This window comes from Notothenia rossii (assembly GCF_949606895.1).
Source record: "Notothenia rossii genome assembly, chromosome: 11".
In the NCBI taxonomy this organism is placed as follows: Eukaryota; Metazoa; Chordata; class Actinopteri; order Perciformes; family Nototheniidae; genus Notothenia; species Notothenia rossii.
The window spans coordinates 38,898,462-38,915,509 of record NC_136910.1 but is presented as its reverse complement, the minus strand read 5'-3'; the positions used below and the strand labels follow the sequence as shown (position 1 = coordinate 38,915,509).

The 17,048-nt window shown below is 40.1% G+C and overlaps 1 protein-coding gene across 1 annotated transcript in view; it reads right to left on the bottom strand.

Moving 5' to 3' along the window:
• ap3b1a (adaptor related protein complex 3 subunit beta 1a) overlaps window positions 1–17,048 on the bottom strand; it is a 50,732-nt gene that overhangs the window by 25,459 nt on the left and 8,225 nt on the right. The window contains exons 5-19 of the mRNA XM_079658672.1: window positions 16,664–16,824; window positions 14,403–14,469; window positions 9,722–9,904; window positions 8,956–9,111; window positions 7,804–7,901; window positions 7,635–7,689; window positions 7,476–7,547; window positions 6,894–6,956; window positions 6,640–6,772; window positions 6,421–6,530; window positions 6,123–6,299; window positions 4,564–4,750; window positions 3,580–3,710; window positions 2,548–2,704; window positions 132–309 (exon numbers count right to left, since the gene is read on the bottom strand). Coding sequence (XP_079514798.1) covers window positions 132–309; window positions 2,548–2,704; window positions 3,580–3,710; window positions 4,564–4,750; window positions 6,123–6,299; window positions 6,421–6,530; window positions 6,640–6,772; window positions 6,894–6,956; window positions 7,476–7,547; window positions 7,635–7,689; window positions 7,804–7,901; window positions 8,956–9,111; window positions 9,722–9,904; window positions 14,403–14,469; window positions 16,664–16,824 — 1,928 coding nt within the window. The remainder of the gene's footprint in view (window positions 1–131; window positions 310–2,547; window positions 2,705–3,579; window positions 3,711–4,563; window positions 4,751–6,122; window positions 6,300–6,420; window positions 6,531–6,639; window positions 6,773–6,893; window positions 6,957–7,475; window positions 7,548–7,634; window positions 7,690–7,803; window positions 7,902–8,955; window positions 9,112–9,721; window positions 9,905–14,402; window positions 14,470–16,663; window positions 16,825–17,048) is intronic.

The window sequence follows — 17,048 nt, the reverse complement described above, 5'->3', positions numbered from 1 at the left end:
AATGAATATATTTTAAAATGTATCCTTTTATTTGGTGCATAAGATCTACAAAGTGTTTTTGTCACATTGTATTGCAAAAATGCTAATATCCTGCTTCCAGCCTCCCAAAGATGGGAGGGGTTTATCCGTACCTGAAAGCAGCAGGTGGCTTGCTCTTCTTTTGTGGTGCCTTCTTGGTCTTTTTCTTCTTCTTTGGTTCAGATTCAGATTCACTGGAGCTTTTCTCAGATCCACTGGAACTCTTTCCAGAATCACTGGAGGTCTTCTCTGACTCTTCACTGCTTTCCTCCTCAATCTCACTGCCGGACTCTGCACAGACGCACAGATATACAGAACGTTAGTATAAACAGTATATCAAAGACTGGTGGATTTAAGTCCTATATTTTAAAGAAATCAAACACTGTTTGGATAACTTCTATAGTCTGCATTTTATCAGAAGAATCAACTAATTAACAATTTGAATTTACCTTTTTATATTATATATTTTTGGAGTGGCAGAGTACGAAATTCTTGCCCGTGTTTTTAGTTCACAGGCATACGCAGGATTTAGAAATAAATTAGGCATGCGCGTAATCCAGCATTCTGTTGTGATGTTAGCTTATTGATATCACTGTTAATTCTCCTAATATTTCATCAGAGCTGTATTCATTTACTGCCAATTCTAACTAAATTCACCCTTAGATTGATACGATTGGCCATCATTAACTGACTTCTAGGGATGGGTACCGAGCCCCGGTATTAAACGGGCCCCGGGGCTGAATTATTAAAGACTGTGGTGCCGTTAAGCTCCGACGTTATCGGTCTTTTTATCGGTACTGGAGAGAGACATGTAAAACATATATGTCATGTGTATTATTGCTACACAAACATTATATTGCAGTTTTAGTGTCGCCAACTCCATTTCTAATACGTAAAAAGACTGCAAAATGCGTCTATGATTATTTTTAGTATTTTCGATCTCTCTCCCCCGCCTGTTTGCGAGGGTGCGGGGTAGTTTACACACATGCAGCTGCTACATGCAGACAGACACACACACACACACACACACACACACACACACACACACACACACACACACACACACACACACACACACACACACACACACACACACACACACACACACACACACACACACACACACACACACACACACACACACACACACACACACACACACACACACACACACACACACACACACACACACACACACACACACACACACACACGAGATGGCGGAGAGAACGCGCTCCGACGTGTGGTTAAACGTTACCCGTCTCGATGTGGACAATGCCCGTTGCCAAAAGTGTAATAAGAGTTGAGCATGTAAGGGCGGTAACACGAGCTATTTGTCTAAACATTTTGTAAAAGTGCACCACATTCAGACGGAGAAATGCACCGGGTTCGACTGTCTTTCTAGCAGCTCTGTATGCCCCATCCACGAGTAACGTTTCCACGTCAGGTGTTATGTATGCTAGCAGCAACACACAGAGTTAACTACATTATACAAACATGGGTTAATGATTAGAGGTAACAGAGTTATTTATTCTGTTAAAGTTTCAGCTATTCTGTTTACAATTCTGTCATCAGATTATTTAATATGATTTGTTAAAACGTTGTTGTTTATTTTAATGTGAAATATGATGTATTTAATTTAAATAAAAAGCAATGTTAATTTTGTTCACAATTTGTTTAGTTAGTTTACCTTATTTTTTTCTCCAAAAGAACCGATAAGAGTACCGTTAAAAGACAGGACCGATTAGCGGTATCGATAAAAGTAGTAGTACCGTTAAAACCTTAACGATACCCATCCCTACCGACTTCTTGTTTGGTTACACTGTAAACAGACACATCAGTTGCTCTAGCTCACATGTGTCAAACTCAAGGCCCGGGGGCCAAATCAGGCCCTTGGTGGATTTAATTTTGGCCCGCAGGATAGTTTTTAATTACTATTAGATCTGGCCCGCCGGTATATTGCACGCATACCTTCCTCAATCCTGAGGATTTCTTCTGCACTTTTTTTCGTGCGACAACAGGGCATTTTTTTTTTTTCTTTGAGGGAAATTGTTTTTTTGAAGCTGTTGTTGGCCTGTGGAAAATGTAATCATAAGAAATGACTCTTGAAAATCTGCAGATAGAGCCATAAGAAATGAATGCAACTGATGATTTAATGTTTATAATTGTTTTTATAGGCAATCATTTAAGCTTTGTTTGTTCAATAAGTCCATTTCAATAAGTTTTGCAATAAACATTGAACCAGTCCGGCCCTCGACTAGTACACATTTTTTAACTTTGGCCCACTGTATTTGAGTTTGACACCCCTGCTCTAGCTGTAGCTGCCTAATGTGTGTTTACTGCTTTGAGTTCTTGGACTTGTAGTATTTAACTGCACTTGACTTATCCACAAGTGACAAAACGTGTCATAACATCTTAATGATCATAACTTCTATACACTATTTCACAAAGGCAACAACAACACTTTTGGTCAAAATAAATCTGTGAGACAAAAACATGGGCTTTCAAACACAGAAAGAGAAAACAAACCTTCACTGCTGCTGCTGCTGCTGCTGCTGCTGTCGTCTTTACTGCTCTCAGATCCTTCCTCTTCCTTCTCCTCTTCATCGTCCGAGTAGAACTTGTCAGCAGATTTGGGTTTTCCTGATTTCTTGGTTTTCCCAACCGATGGTGCCCACTCTTGCACCTAAACAGATACATAGAAAGGATGTGAGACAAAGTAATTCCAGCATCTGAGATTGATAATTTAGGGATAAGTGTATAACCAGATTTAAAAGTATTGTAATAATTCTGAGGATTTTATTTAGTAGGTGTTTAATGTAAACATAACTAGTTATACTGCAATGTCATTATTATTTAAAAAAAACTAAACTAACGGGTCAAACAACTAACAAAATAAAGTGTGTTTCCATTAGAAGTCTGTAGAGAGCTGGATATAAACGCCTTATACCTCTTGTTTGCTTTAATAGGATGCAATGGAACTAGTCAATTAGCCAGATTGAGTCAGTTTTCAATCTGTTTTTCCCAAGTTTCCAGATTTGTTCTCTGTTAAATCAACCTTATACTTAAAGCTAGAAATAAACTTTGTTGTGTTAGTTTTTTTTGTTGTTAATTGTTTTATTAGGATCCCCATTAGGTGCTACAAAATAACAATAATAAAGCTGGTGCTCCAGCGTGTGAAAAAAACCACAGTCAATAATATCCCTCACTGAAAAACAAAGCCGTTACGTTTTTTAAATGTTTGGTTCTTAAAATGCTCACGATTGAAAAAGTTCTCATCTGTGAGCAGTATGGAACCCAATCCAAAACCAGCATCACAAACAATATTTTTCGTAATATAAAGAGGAAACGTTTTTGCACTTTTAACACCCACTGCTTTAACGTCAAAACAATATGAAACCATATCGCTTCAATAATGTTTGTCAGACATAATGAGAAAGATTCCGTTCTGCAGGGATGCTGACAGTTAAGAGAGGATAAACAAACAGCTGTGTGTTAGAATTAAACACAAAGGAGGTAAAACTATGATAAGGAGAGTGGCATTAAGGTTGGTTTTCTTACTGGCTCAATGACCTCCACGTTCCTCACAGACTGATCAGGAGCAACAGCTGGCCAATCAGAGAGCTCCTGGTATCCTGCAGCTTTAGTGTTGAGGCTGTGGGAGAGAGTGCCCAGCTGGAAACGGTCCCGATCTGCAAGTACAGGAAAATGACAAAAAAAGCACTTGGTTGAAAATACAAGAGTGGTGTAAAGCAAGGAGGAGGTCACTTTAGTGAAATAGAGACTAACATTAAAAAGTTACGACCAAAAACAAAGCACATTTCAAGAAATAGCCATATGGAGGATAAAAGAAAAGCCACCTAATGTCACTGTGTCCATATAGGGACCTTTAATACAAGAAATAGGTTATAGGTATCATGGTTTAAAAATCAGCTCTCTGCTTTTGTCCACACATAAACACACATTCACGCTTCTCTCTCTCTCCAGTAGGATAATGAGTGTCTTGGGAGGTTAGCTCTAAAAACTGTGCTTTGCAAACCAAAGAGAGAAAAAAAGAAAGAAAGTTGTGAATATTAAGAATGACAGGGGTGGTTAACGCTTTCCATAAACATCCAGTAGGTGCAAACTGCTTCTGAATTTTAATGGTGTTGAAGGCTGTTTCTGTCCCTTCAGTAGAGAGAGAGAGAGAGAGAGAGAGAGAGAGAGAGAGAGAGAGAGAGAAAAGAGACAGCTAAATGAGGAGATTTTTTTTTCTCCCAGTGTCTGAAAAAGGTGAGCGTTAGCTCAATAATTTACCCATCTCATTAGTCCAAGATAAAGGGCTCTGACCTAACTGCCCTTCAGAGGGAAAGACACACCAGAATAATAAAACTACTGTCTAAATCCACTTTGCATACTACAGGAAATAGAGACACTAGATGTGAAATAGAGGTCCAGTTAATATGGATTCAGTGATTGGCTTTAGATGAATAACCAAACGTGAGAGGAATGGTATTCTATCTTAAAACCCCTACCTATTTAGAGGATTTAATGTGTGTTTAGTACCTTTGAAGGAAGACTCGAGGACAGGGGCTGGTTTGGGGGCCAGTAGGATGCGTCGGGCGTACTTGTTGAGGGCGCCACTCTTCTCGTTGGGCACTATCAGCTGTCTTATGAAGCGTGTTCGGTCTCTGATATCGTAGCTCTGGTCATATTTGCCGAGGTTCAGGATGTACTGGGTCAGCAGCTTAGTCTGGGGTCAGAGATGATGTGTAAGGGGTGTGAAAGTGAAGAGATTGGAGGAGACAAGTTGGGTAACATGTAAGTCAGCAGACGGGAGTAAAAGGCAAGCATATGTGGGAAAGGATTGGTGGTTTATGATCTGGCTTAAGAAAGACACTTATTTGTTTGTTGGCCAAGAAAACATCATGACGACATTCTTGAAGCTTCAGGAAGCCAATGCCCCAGCTCGCTTCTTGCAAAGAAGTACAATAGCTGGAGCACAACATTCCCCTTAAAAGCACATCAAGTCATTTCTACTTAACTGTCTTTGTTTTCGATTAAACAAACTAGATTTAAGATGTTCTTGTTTTAGAGCTTTTAAAGTGTTGGTCTTTGGATGGATTCAGTCTGTTTCAATCTGTTCCCAGTCTTCTAAGCTAATATAACTGTCTTCTGGCTCCAGCTCTGTACTCAAGGAACATAATGATTGGTATCAATCTAACCATCAAAAAGTGAATTATTTACAATGGTCCTATTCCCAGAAATTGATCAAATTAGGATAAACAGTAGGCAAATACGTGGTATACCACCAGTTTGAAAAGGTCTCCTCATTACCACATTCTGGATGAATAAAGTACCCTTCCTCTGGCCCAAAAACAGTAAGACAGAGCTTTTGACATGTATTATTTAGGCAGGCATAAAATCATAAAATAACTGCCGCCATGAAGCCCACATTATAACCTGAGCCCTTTCCTGAATTGTCTTTGTCTCTTCCTCTCTCCTTCTCTATTCTCCCCGACACATTACGAGGAGCATGAGGTGTAATGATGATCGTTTGAGGAGGCAGCGTCTGGGCTCATAAACCCGGCTCAGAGGCCAAAATCACCCCCATTTCCCTGAATGGGCCTATAGACACCAAGCTGTGCGAGGAGATGCTCCATTACGTTAAAGCTGTCTCATTCACTGCTGTATATTTAAACTGAGCATTTACTTCCAGAAGTGTAATATTACAATGCTGTGTCTTGTGAAAAAAAAAAAGGAAAGGACAAATCATAAGCGCAGAGTTAGATAACAGGGATTTGATTTATCTCTACGACAATCATGCAGATGCTAATTTCAGATATAAGCGTTAGTTAGCTTCATTATTCCTCCATGTGCAGGTCATCACACACACACACACACACACACACACACACACACACACACACACACACACACACACACACACACACACACACACACACACACACACACACACACACACACACACACACACACACACACACACACACACACACACACACACACACACACACACACACACACACACACACACACACACACACACACACACACACACACACACACACACACACACACACACACACAGTGTTAAAATGTACCTGCTTGGAGTTGGTCAGGTAGAGTTTGGCTGCTAGGTTGACCGTCTGCAGCTTGACAATGTCCTCCTCTGCTGTGAAAGTCTTTGCCATCTTACGAAGGACATCGGGTGCAATTTTTGGCACCCTGTCACAGTACTCTCCCATCAGCCACAGGATGCTGGCACGAGCCATGGAGACCTGCCAGTCAGAATCAAAAAGAAGGAGCAGTTAGAGTCAAAACATTATGCTGTCACAATGCCATTTCTGGTAACGTTCTAAACTTTCATGAAAGGTAGAGTAATACAATGATGACTCATACAGTGATGTTGTCGAAGAGCTTGGCCATGTGTTTGATGATCTCGCTGTGCTGGGTGGGCTGAGTCTGAAGCAACTTCTTGATCACCACCACACTCTCAGCCACCACAGTCTCTGCAAAGACAATAAAACAAGTTATCACAATAGCAGACGGTCAGAGAACCTTAATATACAGAGGAAGGTAAACACTTGTTATCTGTAATCATTACTGAAAGTATTGTACCGTCTCTGTTGGACAGCAGCAGCACCAGACCGCTGAGACACGTGTCTGTCACGTCGCTGATGTTGGTGGCACACCTGCCGATGGCCTGGATGGTGGCCGCGGCGAACGCTTTGTCCTGGCTCTTCACATAGGTCTGAAGAAAGGCAAGAGAAAGACGAAGTGAGGAGGAGACAGCAGGAAGTGTAGAACCCCAAATAGTAACCCCGGTCTTTTAATGTCAATTACTGGGAGGAATTTAGAAAGAAAACACAAACCTGAAATTCCCTCAGAATGGTGGAGATGTTGGCTTCATTGGCCAGGTTGGTCAGGATCTCCAACTACAAAGGAGAGGAGTGTAGAAGTATGATTTTTAATTGGTGAAATGTTCCTCACAAACCATTTCAAAAGGCTTTGGATGTGCAGCATATTGTGCATTATTAACTATTAAAACAACTGCAAAAAGTATTAAAGTTTATAAACATGTAGAAAACATTTGAACATGTGATTAAAATGGGTCATTTTCAAAGCTGAAAAACTTTTCGGTTCTGCTTAAATTCAAACTTTTAAATGTGTGCATGCATTTGAAATATCTGCTCTGTTCATGAGAGCAATTATCTTGATGTAACCTCACCTTTGATTTGCAAGCGCATTTCGTCCACAACCAATATTTTCTACACATTACAAACTTGAATGTCTCCAGCAGATATTTGGATAGCATTATAATGGGTAATAAACCACCACAGAGTGTGAAATCATTTCTGAACATCATTTCCCCAATCTCAATATCTTATTGGCCCTCATTTGAGCCCATATTGTGTAACAGTATGCCGTAATGCAAAAGATAAACTGGTAGTTACCTTCAGCGTTTTGATGTGTGTTGCATCCGTGGATCTGACATAGAAACTCTTCATGTAGGGCTCAAACAGCCCCTGTTTGGAGATCATTCGTACTATTAGGCAGACTGCATCAATCAATCAAGACAGTAATATTGTTCTGAAGTCCTCAAGCAGACTCACCTTCCTCTGAATGGACATGGTGGCTATATTCTGAAGCACAATGTACTGCACCTCTCTGCACAAAAGAAAGGGAAATAATCAGACATTAAACAACATGGATACACTGTGTCACGGGAAGTCATTTCTTTTTGGCTAATTTAGGTAAAGGGAATATTTTATTCTGATTTACCTGTGGCTTCTTAGCAGTCGAACCAGTGACTTGGTGACAATGTTGACTTCCTGCGTAGGGGCCAAATGCCAATAGAGCTGAGCGACACACATCACCACCTAAAACACAAAGGAATTCACTTAGATATCTTTGCATTTTAACCTCTCAATACATTCCAGGATCTGTCTTTAAAAAGGGGCCGTTTTATGCTTTTTGGGGTTTGTGAAGTGCTGCCCACTTTTGACTCTTTATGTTACTTTTCCTCTATTTAATGTTTAATAAAATCTGAGAAACGCACCTTGTAACTTGAAAGCTCTATGTTTTTATTGCACCACCATCAAGATCGTACCCCCAGTCTACCTATGCTAAAATAAAATACTTTCACACTCATTTCTTAGAGCTCTACAAAAGCACTCATGACCCGACTTCACAGTATAAAAGGTAATTTTTCAGCGGAGCTTTAAATAGCAGGCGGACGTGTGTCCATCGTTGCAGGCAGAATGAAGGGGGTTCAGGCGTCTATGAAGATAGAGGATGTCACTATGTTGTCGCGAGTAAAGACACAGCATGTCACATTTTAATCAACACTTTCATTTGGGAGCATTTGTCCTCCCGCTGCTACAGAGACCTTGAGGCTCCTGGGTGATGGAGATCTGCACTCACTGGGTTTTTTATCTTGTTTTTTTTTACAATATGGCAGGTGAGTGTGAGTGAGTGTGTGTGTGTCTGTGTGTGAGTCTGTGTGTGTGTCTGTGTGTGTGTCTGTGTGTGTGTGTGTGTGTGTCTGTGTGTGTGTGTGTGTGTGTGTGTGTGTGTGTGTGTGTGTGTGTGTGTGTGTGTGTGTGTGTGTGTGTGTGTGTGTGTGTGTGTGTGTGTGTGTGTGTGTGTGTGTGTGTGTGTGTGTGTGTGTGTGTGTGTGTTTTGTTTCTAGGGTCGGTGTTGTATTTGTGGAAGAAAAGGTATTTTGAAATGCATTACTGCTGGGAAATGAATTTAAAAGTGTGTGTTCATCTATACAGTAAAAGACTACAGCGTAGCTTTCATCTTAAGCCCGTGTTGAGATACGAGAAGAGGAAGCACTCAGAAACCTTCATCCAGGTTTAAGCAGCACACACATTTACACACTACTTGAATGTGGCTGTATATGTGTGTTTAAGTGTCCAGCTCACTCACAGCAGTGTTCCTGCTCTGCAGCAGAGGTTTGGTGTTCCTCAGCAGCAGTCTGTGATCTGGATCCATGATGTAAGGCTTGGCCTCCGTCGTGTCTTTTTTCTCCTCAGAATCAGAGTCATAGAACTCCTTATCATTGTTCTCATCAAATGTGGCACCCTGAAACACAGACAGCACAAACATTACGCTAAAGCACAATGTTTTTCAGAGGATTATTGTGAGAGACAATTGCCCAAACTTCAAGGTGGATTGAGCAAATTGAGTGACACACAGTGTTGTATATTGACAGTACTTCTCTTATAGTAACCTGTTTTTTTCAGTGCTACAATAATGAATTATTCTTTTAACTTCTCTTCTATCGAGGAGCCATTTGACATTTACCCAGAAATCATTTTTGTGCAGATAATATCTGAATGTGTTTCAAATTCAAAAATGTAGTTTGTAAAAAAAAGTCATTTAAATACCCAATCTTTTAAATCTAAATACAGAAGTTTAACTCAAATCTCTAAGTTGTGAATACAACGACTTTCCCCCAGATTTCTGTGTCAGTATAAACATTTAAAATGATACTTTAAATTGGATAAGGGAGGTGCTATTCTCTAAATACTTTTGGAAATTCCCAGCCTGTATTCCTGTTGAAGATGTCATTTTAGTAGTTTCTTCAAACAGCTGGATATAGTGCATTTGTTGATAACTATTTCCTGAAAGTAGATAAATACACAAGTAGGTATATTGTGAATGCCACTTCCTCAGGTGATGAGTGCCTCACCTCCTTCCAGGGACTGGTGAACTGCGTCCTGGCGTAGCGCGTCAGCATGGAGATGATGACCACCTGGCCCCACTCCTCCACATCCACCAACAGGTTACACAGCTTCCTGTAGTTCTTATGGATCAGGTCAATGCGATCCGGACACACCTCCTCAAAAGCCATCACCACACTGCCGGCCACCAGCTACAGAAAGGAACGGAGACAAGTAGAAAAACATGTACAATTAAACAACTCAAGGGAAATGCTGTTGTTTTGTATTTATTCCTCTCCAGTATTAGCATTGGAGTTAATGGAAGTTGAGAGGATATGTAGCAGACAAATTGAACAAATACTTTAACTCTAACTAAGTGGTAATTTAAAAACTCTAGAGAAATAAAGACTGGTTAACAGATCTGACCCTGGAAGAAGAAAAAACAGGATAATTCCTCTTTAAAAAAGAAAAAGGCCAATTTAAACCATTCATTACAATACACACAGTTCCGCCTCTAAGTAGTTGATAATTAGAAGGAAAGAAGGTTTGCACTTGAATTTTTTACTCATTTATTTGACTCAACCCTGTGAAATAAATCCATCAATGAGACCTATTTTCCCCATGAATTAACATTTTCTCCCATACAAAACCCACTTTATGTTCAATTTACAGAGCAAGGCGGCCAAGGAGGAAGCAGCAGCTGAGAGAGAAAATGTATTTAGATTTTTTTAACCCATTTGGCTGCCCCCCCCACCACCCAACTGCGTGCTGGCTTCACTGACTGCCTGTGAGACTGAGTGAGTGACATGGCGGTGTATTAATATGCAAACAGCATTATCATGGGCAGGCGAGGGTGGAGAAGAAGAGAGAGGCAGCAGAATCTGGTCTTCCCAATTAAAGCCTTCTGGCCCCGGTGGCCCTGTGGGAACCCGGTGCATTTACCCATCAGCATTGTCATGAGCCTGCATTGATTGTGTTTGAGTGTGTGTATGATATGTGTGTGTGTGCACGGCTGCCGTCTGTATATTCTCTGAGAAATCTGGACCTTAAATCCGAGTGATGATTAGCATTTCTGACATCTACACACTAATACTGATGAATGGATCACTGCAGGATCAAACAACTGCTTTTTATGGCATCGCACTGATGTATGAAGTTAAATATATAGAACAACCCACATCAATTCTAGTTACATTTAAACAGTGACACGTGCAGATAGATCCAGTAAGTGTAATAACATGATCAAGCTAGCGTAATACCAACAGTCTGGCATGAAAATGCATATTATGATAAAGATAAAGGAGGTGTAGATTCAGCTGTATGACCATTTTGGAGACTGCAGTTGATGATGCTCTTGAGATATGTTGCATTATACGCATAGCTGTTTCTAATATTATGTCCAACCTATTTATATCAACAATAACAGGTTATATAACAGACAATACCTCCGTTTTTTTGTGTGCAATACAGATTAAATCAACACTATATCCTTCAAATGACCAAATGATTTGATCAGCACATATCTAAACGACTTCACCCAAAAGAAGCATTATTTACCTTTACTGAAAATGATTTTTTGTTTTAATAGACTGCATTTGTTTTAGCAAACTACATAGCTAATAAACCGAGAGCTTATTTATGAAAGCCTAGACATCCAATTTACATAATCATTCTTGATAATCCACAAAACGTGATACAAACTGTTTTTACGGTAACTACAGCAGTATGGATTAGTCTATTAATAGGAGAAGAAAATAATCAATAATAAAAACATTTGCTTGAAAATTGCTGTTTGCACCATTTCAAAATGAAATGTCATGATTGTTTTCCGTTTTAGATATGAAATAGAATATCTTTGGGGTTTTGACTGAAAAAACTACCACATTTAAAAAGCATCACATTGGACTTTAGGAAACTGAGATGTGCATTATTCAATGTTTCCTACATTTGATAGACGAATGATTCTTTAAGAAATATTAAGGAGGTGGAAAATTGACAATAATCATTATTTGCAGGCCTAATAGGGAGTAATGGGAAGTACTTCCAATGACAAATGTTCACAGTTACCAGTGTATAGACTAAACAAAATCATGGCTTTACATATCTATGTTAAAGTTGCTTTGCAGCAGCTTGAAGTAAAGCTGGTGTTTTTAGTTAATATATCTGCCAATAAACACACTCAAAGCAGTCAATTAGAGTACATAAAGTCAATTCAGCATGTATTTCTCTCCCCTGGTATTCTCCCAAGGCCTCTCCTGTCTCTGAGGCTATTACAGGCAGCAGTGTTTCTGAGCATGTGGATCCTGCTGCAAGGCTTTGTGCATTCTCCACCAGCTTCCCCCATTAGACACAGCTCCAAGGTAAACTACATGCACCATCAACAAAACTGACACCCCAATCTATGGAGTTCATACACCGCCTCCCCCCTCCTCGACCGTATTATCTAGCCTGCGTGACAAGCCGGTAATGGAAAAATCACACTAAGCAAATGGTTCTTCTAATAACAATAAATTTCCTATAAAATTATGAAGGGGCCCAAACCATTTCCTTGCATCTATTTTGCTATGAATTCTAATTAGGGTGCCAGGGAGGCAGAAAGCGCTGGGTCATCACGCCAGAGACAACGTGCGGCTTTTTGATTGATGGCCCGGTGTGGGGTCGGCCTATCCTCCCTTCCCTCGCTCCTCTCCTTCCTCCCTACTTTTTTCCCTCTTAAATTAATGGGCATCACACCTAGCCCCTTATCATAGCCCCCCCCTTCACCCTCCTTTCTGTTCTCATTTCAATTTTGCCGAGGGTGTAGGGGGGCGGGGTGGTGGGAGGGATCGATCATTTATCTTGTAATGGCTGGATAATAGATCCATCACGGTAAAACAGCTGCACAAACTCCTATGTTGTCTCTGTCATCGGGCCCTTCCCATTTTCTCTTTAAACCATCCTGCCTATAAGCAGGCCGCCGCGTGTCACAGCCATTTAACCAAACAGGCACATCTGTAAAGGTAAATGTCAGGAGGCCCGGACAGAAACACACTGGAACAATAAGCAAATGTTTCCGTGTGCTACAGGCCGCACACTGACATCAGCTAAATACCAGTTTCCTAAATGAATTCACTTATTTGCAGTTAAATCGATCCACTAACACATAACTCAGTATTAGATGTCTGGAAATATGGGTGATGAACAGATACATTAAGGTGGCAATAAAGCTTTTACAGCATTTTTTTTTTTTAGAGCAGGACAAGCAGGTGTAATTAATAACATTAGGATTAGGACACTTGATGGAACTAAACAATCATTAACAGAAATTAGCTACGCTTTAACTGCTACAGTATAGAAAGCGGTAGAAGTAGTGGAGTTACCCAGTATCTAAGAGTAAGTAAGCTATGCAGAAACTAGTGTAAATTGCTTGTAGGTGTGAGTCATTTTCACACAGAAAAGGCAACAACACACAGAATTAGTAAATGTTTATACATAACGAATTTTCATTGCTGTTTGGTAAAGACAAACAAATAAAAAGCAAGTTTGGTGATTGTCAAAAAAACGAAATAAGAAGAAAAAAACATGTTCAAAGTGTGGTGCAGTTGTTTGGCTGGAATGGTACTGTATATAGGATAAGGTTTAATGCTTCAATCCCTGCTTTGCAATTTCGCTATCTTTCAAACATGACACTCAACAAATACTGTAGCTTGCTGTAAACAATGTGTAATTTCCAAGCTCAAATAACCATCATGACATCATCAGGGGATATTCTCTCAGAGTGGACAAAACTCCTGCAGAGCTACAGAAGACATTTTACAACCACTTTCCAAGGCAGCGCAGTTCTCCTCATGACTGGTGAACTGAACATATTTAAGTCAAATCTGTGACCCATCAACATGTTCAGCCTTTGATAAATGGCAAGAGGACTGACCATTGTTGTGGGACTTCTAAATTCTTCATCGTAGCGACTTAGCATTTTAAAAATGCATAGCTAGAAAGCCATTACGTATTCACTATGTTTAGATTTCCCCCCATTCATCAGCGACTGATAGTGCTCGTGCATCTGTGTGATGATAGTGCCCTCTCTCCCTGTCCCCAGCCTCACAATGTGGGCTCCAACGGGGGAGAAGTCATCTGTCTTCGTTAGCGTCCGGGGCTAAATATGCTATGCATCTGGTACTGGGCTTTCCATCCCCCCTTGGCCTAAGCTGCCTTGTTTTGTTTGTATAATGATAGGTATATGCTATGAATACATAAACACGACAAACTGTGCATGACTCGCACGTACAAACACTCTGCATTTTGTAGCCAACGTCTACATATTTGAAATTGGCATTTAAACACCCTTAGTATTCACTGTGACCTCCTCAAATTAATGTGCTGCATGCTGACTTATAATGGGCTGCCTGTGTTGTGTCTCTGACGGCCTAAACACCAAATGTGAGACTCCGACTCATTTACGGTCCATTTTGGGGGGGAAAAAGAGAAGAAGTTGGCCTTTGAGAAAATTAAGCTGACACTAGCATCAGTGCGAAGATTCCTTCCAAATGGACACTTAACAAGGAGCATCTGAAGATGTGTGGGTTTAAGTGAGTGTTAACAAACCATGGCATTGCCGAATGAGCTGTGGGATGGAGAGCTGAGAGGAGAACTGCTTGACTGGAGCGCCCTCCAGTGGTCTGCGCTTTTCATCATGGGACATTTACTGTAAAGCTCTCACTTTGTACTTACTGTGCTTTTGTCTTTCAATAGTTTCTCTATCACTTCGATCAGCTGCTCCTTCTGCTCTGGATCCAGGCTGAGGGAGAGAGAGAGAGAGAGAGAGAGAGAGAGAGAGAGAGAGAGAGAGAGAGAGAGAGAGAGAGAGACATATTGTCAACTAAGGAATGGCAATTATTCACATAACATGAAAACTTGATGGACTTACAAATTAAATGACGTCCCCTCTGTGTGCTCTGAATACTTCGGTGAGCATGTTTTAAACTCTGATCTAGACGGTGACTGACCAGTACTATTCAATGATTCCTCTGTAACAGACACTGCTGTAACAAGTTGATCTACTAGTTAGTCAATTGGCATGTAAGACATCTGCACCTATTTTTATAATCGATTTATCATTTTAGTCCTTTTTGGCTCCAAACATTCTCTAGTTGAAGTTTCTTTATTCTGGTGATTTGGTGATTTTACATCATATACGAGGGTGAAATTAATACTTTAAGGGTATTGGATTGTTGATTGAATACATCCTCTAGGGATTTAGGATATTAAAGAAGTCCAAGGTTCATCATTTTCACTTTATAGATGAAACTATAATTTAATAAGAAAAATAAAGGCTGGTTTCAGCTCTACCATGGTCACTACCTGGGGCACTAAATAGAGCATACACTCCAAGACTTAAATACAAATATGCCAAATCAATAAAGTGCACTTTAAAGCTAATCGGTGAGACTTTAAATCATATATGCAACTGATCCATTAATTTAACCTGTTAAGCCCTGAGCCTGTTTTTCAGGTCTCAGGCTCGAAAATGACATGCCCAGAACAAATGACTATATCTTCACTTCTAAATGGGGTAAATTAATAATCTTTTTTTTCAAAGCAATGCTACACCTGTGAGTTGGATGTAGAAGAGACAGAATCAATATAGATGTTTTTATTTTAAAGTAAATTCAGATTGAACATAGCAAAAAAAAATGTAATTATAGTTATAATAAAACATTACTTATAGTGAAAACCACCCTTGGATGATGGGATAGTAGACCAAAAGCTTTAGGAATCCAAACTATAACATATCATAAGTACCCTGTATCAAGATTGATGCAAAACAAGTGACATTTGACCTTTTTAGAGAGATTTAGAACAAAAAAAACACTTCTGGGGTCATTTGAGTGAATTTGCCATATCTCTGGAACCCATTGGTCGATTTTGAGGATTGACACCTCTTTTTAACCATTAGAGCCAATAGAATCGAGAGGGAGTTCCTAAATCCATCTAAACATTACCATTGGTGAATGAGAGTGATGCGCAGCCAGCATACCCAAAACCGGAAGCTCTCATACACTCTCGTAGCTCTCATAGCAGCTATATATGAAAGGTTTTGAAAACTACTCTTAATTGACATAAATGTTAGGATGGATTATCAGTAATCATTTCAAAGTGACAAAGAGACATTGAATTAACCTTCAGAAGTGTTTATATGCGTTTTAATGCCCTTGAAGACAACTTTTGATCAGAAAACAGCAAAGGTAAGACGTATTTGCTGTTTTGGCCCCGTAAAGTGAAGTTGTTTGTTGTCTCTGCTGGCCTTCGCTGCCGTGAGTTCTGGTCACACAGTGATGATACTTATACCATTGGAATCTGTGGAAGCTCAGCTTTTATATGATATATTGTTTGTGCAGATCCGATATAAGTATAACATATTTCTACCGTGAGTTATGTGCTAAGTGCCTTAGCACTCTTTCGCTTAGTGCTAATTCAAACGCTTCAAGGTTCAAGGTTCTTATTTTGTCATACGAACATAGCTACAGAGTAGTTATGACGATGAAAATCTTAGGTCACAGGCTCCTCCAACAGTGCAACACAATAAAACAGAAATATAGTGCAAGTAAATAGTAAATACAAAAATAGTTAAAAAAGCGCTTGGCATTAGTTGGCGTTAGAGTTGTGTTTTGTTTCGGTAAAAATGGTTCATATCGTCAGTTAGCTGAGTTTCCACGGGCCGGGGCTATGGGGTTCAGTTTGACTTCTTTGCTCAAATGTCAAGTCCTCATTCATTTTTTGATTCATGCCAATCTCAGAAAGACTCAGCTGATAAGAGTAGATAACTGCAAGAAAAACCTCCTTATATCAACATTACCCAACGTTTCTGTATGAACTGCTCAGAAAGTAGAGGTAAGGAGAGCCAGTCAAGGTAAGGAGCAGATACTGGCTCCACCTGCAGCTTGAGTTGCAGCCTTAATATTTACAAACACATCAGAAGCACAGAAGTGTACCTGTAGAGTTTCTGGATAGCGTGGGCCGATGTCTTCCTGACGTACGGGGACAGGTCAGCTGACGCCTCTTTGATGGCCAGCATCATGATGGGGACAATAATGGGGACCCGGATACTGGACAGAACTCTCAGCGCACTGCCCCGGATGAACTGGTTTGGGTCCTGGCAAAGAGATACAGAAAAAGAAAGAAATCTGTCAGTTTGGCCTACTAATAAATGTTGGTAAGCTGGTGGAGATAATGAAGAAACAACACTAATGGCAGATAGAGCATCGCCAATCGTTTGATTACATAGACAAATGATCACCAACTATTACAAAATGATATTTATTTAAATCAATTTTTCATCCAGAATTGGCAGACAATTGCTTACAGTCTCTCAAATGT